This window comes from Littorina saxatilis, unplaced genomic scaffold (assembly GCF_037325665.1).
Source record: "Littorina saxatilis isolate snail1 unplaced genomic scaffold, US_GU_Lsax_2.0 scaffold_374, whole genome shotgun sequence".
NCBI lineage: Eukaryota > Metazoa > Mollusca > Gastropoda > Littorinimorpha > Littorinidae > Littorina > Littorina saxatilis.
In genome coordinates this window covers 100,001-102,500 of record NW_027127308.1, presented here as the reverse complement: position 1 = coordinate 102,500, position 2,500 = coordinate 100,001, and the positions used below count along the sequence as shown (strand labels likewise).

At 41.2% G+C, this 2,500-nt stretch overlaps 1 protein-coding gene across 1 annotated transcript in view; it reads right to left on the bottom strand.

Moving 5' to 3' along the window:
- Positions 1–2,500, bottom strand: part of LOC138955781 (uncharacterized) — a 48,509-nt gene that overhangs the window by 7,303 nt on the left and 38,706 nt on the right. The window contains exons 10-11 of the mRNA XM_070327316.1: positions 2,220–2,367; positions 614–722 (exon numbers count right to left, since the gene is read on the bottom strand). Of these exons, the coding sequence (XP_070183417.1) occupies positions 614–722; positions 2,220–2,367 (257 nt within the window). The remainder of the gene's footprint in view (positions 1–613; positions 723–2,219; positions 2,368–2,500) is intronic.

The window sequence follows — 2,500 nt, the reverse complement described above, 5'->3', positions numbered from 1 at the left end:
GAGGCCAGGGGGGGGGGGGGGGCAATACGACTCCGCCATAACTTTGAAATCTGATCAAGGTTAATAAAACTCGCCTGATGTCTGGAGGATATTAATCCTCAAACGTGCATGGAATTTTAAAGCTCTCAGTTTAACAACGCCCAAGTAAACATTCATGTAAATCTGTGTGTGTTTGCTTGTTTTTTGTTGTTGTTGTTGTTGTTTTCTGTTCTTGTTTTGGTGGGGTTTAATTATTTATTATTGTTTTTTTTTTTGGGGGGGGGGATTCTTGGTCAATGATATTTCAAAACTGTTTCAAACTAATTTTGCAACGTGATTCCAATGAGTTTACAAAGTGTTCTGTATTATTCGCATACATGCATACATAAAGACAGACAGATAGACAGACAGACAGACAGACACGCATGTTCACAGACCGAAAACAGATCTATACAGACAGAGCTCCACACCTGCTTACCCGAACCTTCCACCCGGAAGGCTACATGAATACATACTTACATTGATACATATATAAGTTCATACATGCCTATACATGTTAACACAAATGCACAACCAACTACAAAAACATATTTACCAAACATATACCTAAGTCTTCACTTTCATAATGTCTGACCTTTCTCTCCAATCCAGTGACAAAGCGAGAGTCTGCAGCAATGACACAGTCATTTTGCATGGTTGCCACTGACGTCACAAGTTTGCTTGCAGTCCTTGTTGCATGGAAACTGCGCAGAAATGTTAAATCAGGTCATCAACAAATCTTGTACTTTCGCTATGAAACCGTTCTGCAGCCGTCCACACACTCGCATAGATCTATAACTATGTATAAGTTACAGCTCCGTCCATCCATGGTATCGCCTGAATATTTTGTCGAGACTGGGTCATTATATTCTTTCACCCCGTCGAGACAAAATATCACACGATACCATGGATGGACAGAGCTGTAACGTTTATCTGGCATGACCAAAGTAAGGAGAATTTGTCATGGGATGTGGAAACAAAGCATGACAAAGTTACACGCAAAGCGAAAGAGACTTTGACGTCATTTACTTTTGTTCGGAATTTTCCGTCTGTTCCTTGCTTGTCAGTGAAGACCTGACGTGAGTAAGCTTACCCAAAACGTCTTTGTTCTCTATTCACATTGCAGCTGTGAAATAATCAGTCTTGTGTCTCGGTCGTGTAGGTACTGAGTTTGCTTCTGCAATCATTGTGTTCGTGTTGATGACGGCTTCATAAGACAAATCAGCGAATCTATCGTGAGGAAGACGTTTTTGTACAAATCACAGAACCCAACCCATTTTTTTGTGTGCATTTTTTTGAAGAATAAACTGCATGTGGTTAATTTCATCCCTTTAATGCTTGTCGAAACGAGCCATAAGGCTTTAGAATAAAATATTTCACGCATTGCTTGGCCATCTGATCACAGATGAGGTCGCAGTTTGTAGGTTGAATCTATGAATCGGCCAGAGATAGATCTGCATTTCTGGTACGACCTTCCAGATTATCAACAGCAGGTTCATGGTCAGAATCAAGAGGTCAAATTTGCGTGGCTCCCAATCATTTCATAAAAGATTTCCATTTTCTTGTTTCTGCGGCTGCGCAAGTTATTTTGCCTAGGTCATGGTCGAACTTTAGGCCTACGGAGAAATATCGCTGGATATTTTCTCCCAAGATTAACAGACACAAAGAAGGGAAGTCATGCTGTATACAAGGATAAAAATTCCTGTCCAGAAATCTGGATTCCAGATTTTGAAAATGTGTTCAAATTTGTTGGACTTGAAAGACAGTCAGGTGGAAACTTGTAAGGTGTGTAGATGTATGACATTTATTTGCATGCAGTGTCTCCAGATTGTGTCAAAATCAATAAATTGCTATATTTTCACGGGGATCTTGTCCCCTACATCCTAACAAGGTTGCTGCACCCTGATCCCTCCAATTAAGGACCGGGGCTGAAGTATACGAGAAAGTTACAAACCCGCTGAGGGGTTGGATTGGTTAGAATCACAAAACTCATTTTCAACCAATCCGACCCTTGAAGTCGGTTAGTAACTTTCTCGTGCACGTCAACCCAGGTGGCCATCAAGGAATAATTCATTGAGGATTTAAAACACACACACACACACACACACACACACACACACACACACACACGCACGCACACACACACACACACACACACACACACACACACACACACACACACACGCACACACACAACTAACTCCAACAAAGTGACTGGGACTCCTGCTTGCTGAAGACCTGTGACAATGCCAGGCTTTCTCTCTGTGAAACCCGACAGACTCAGCATGAACACGTCGCGGTACTGTAGGGGGTCTGGGCTGTCAGATGGTGACGTCTGTTGATTTGCTTCTGCAGTAAATAGTTGGCAAACAACAACAACTAAAGTGGGTTGTCAAATAAATCTCTTGGAATGAGATATCATAAGGTAATATAGATACGATAAGTTTGATACAGATTGTTAGATAAGATAATTTAGATTAAT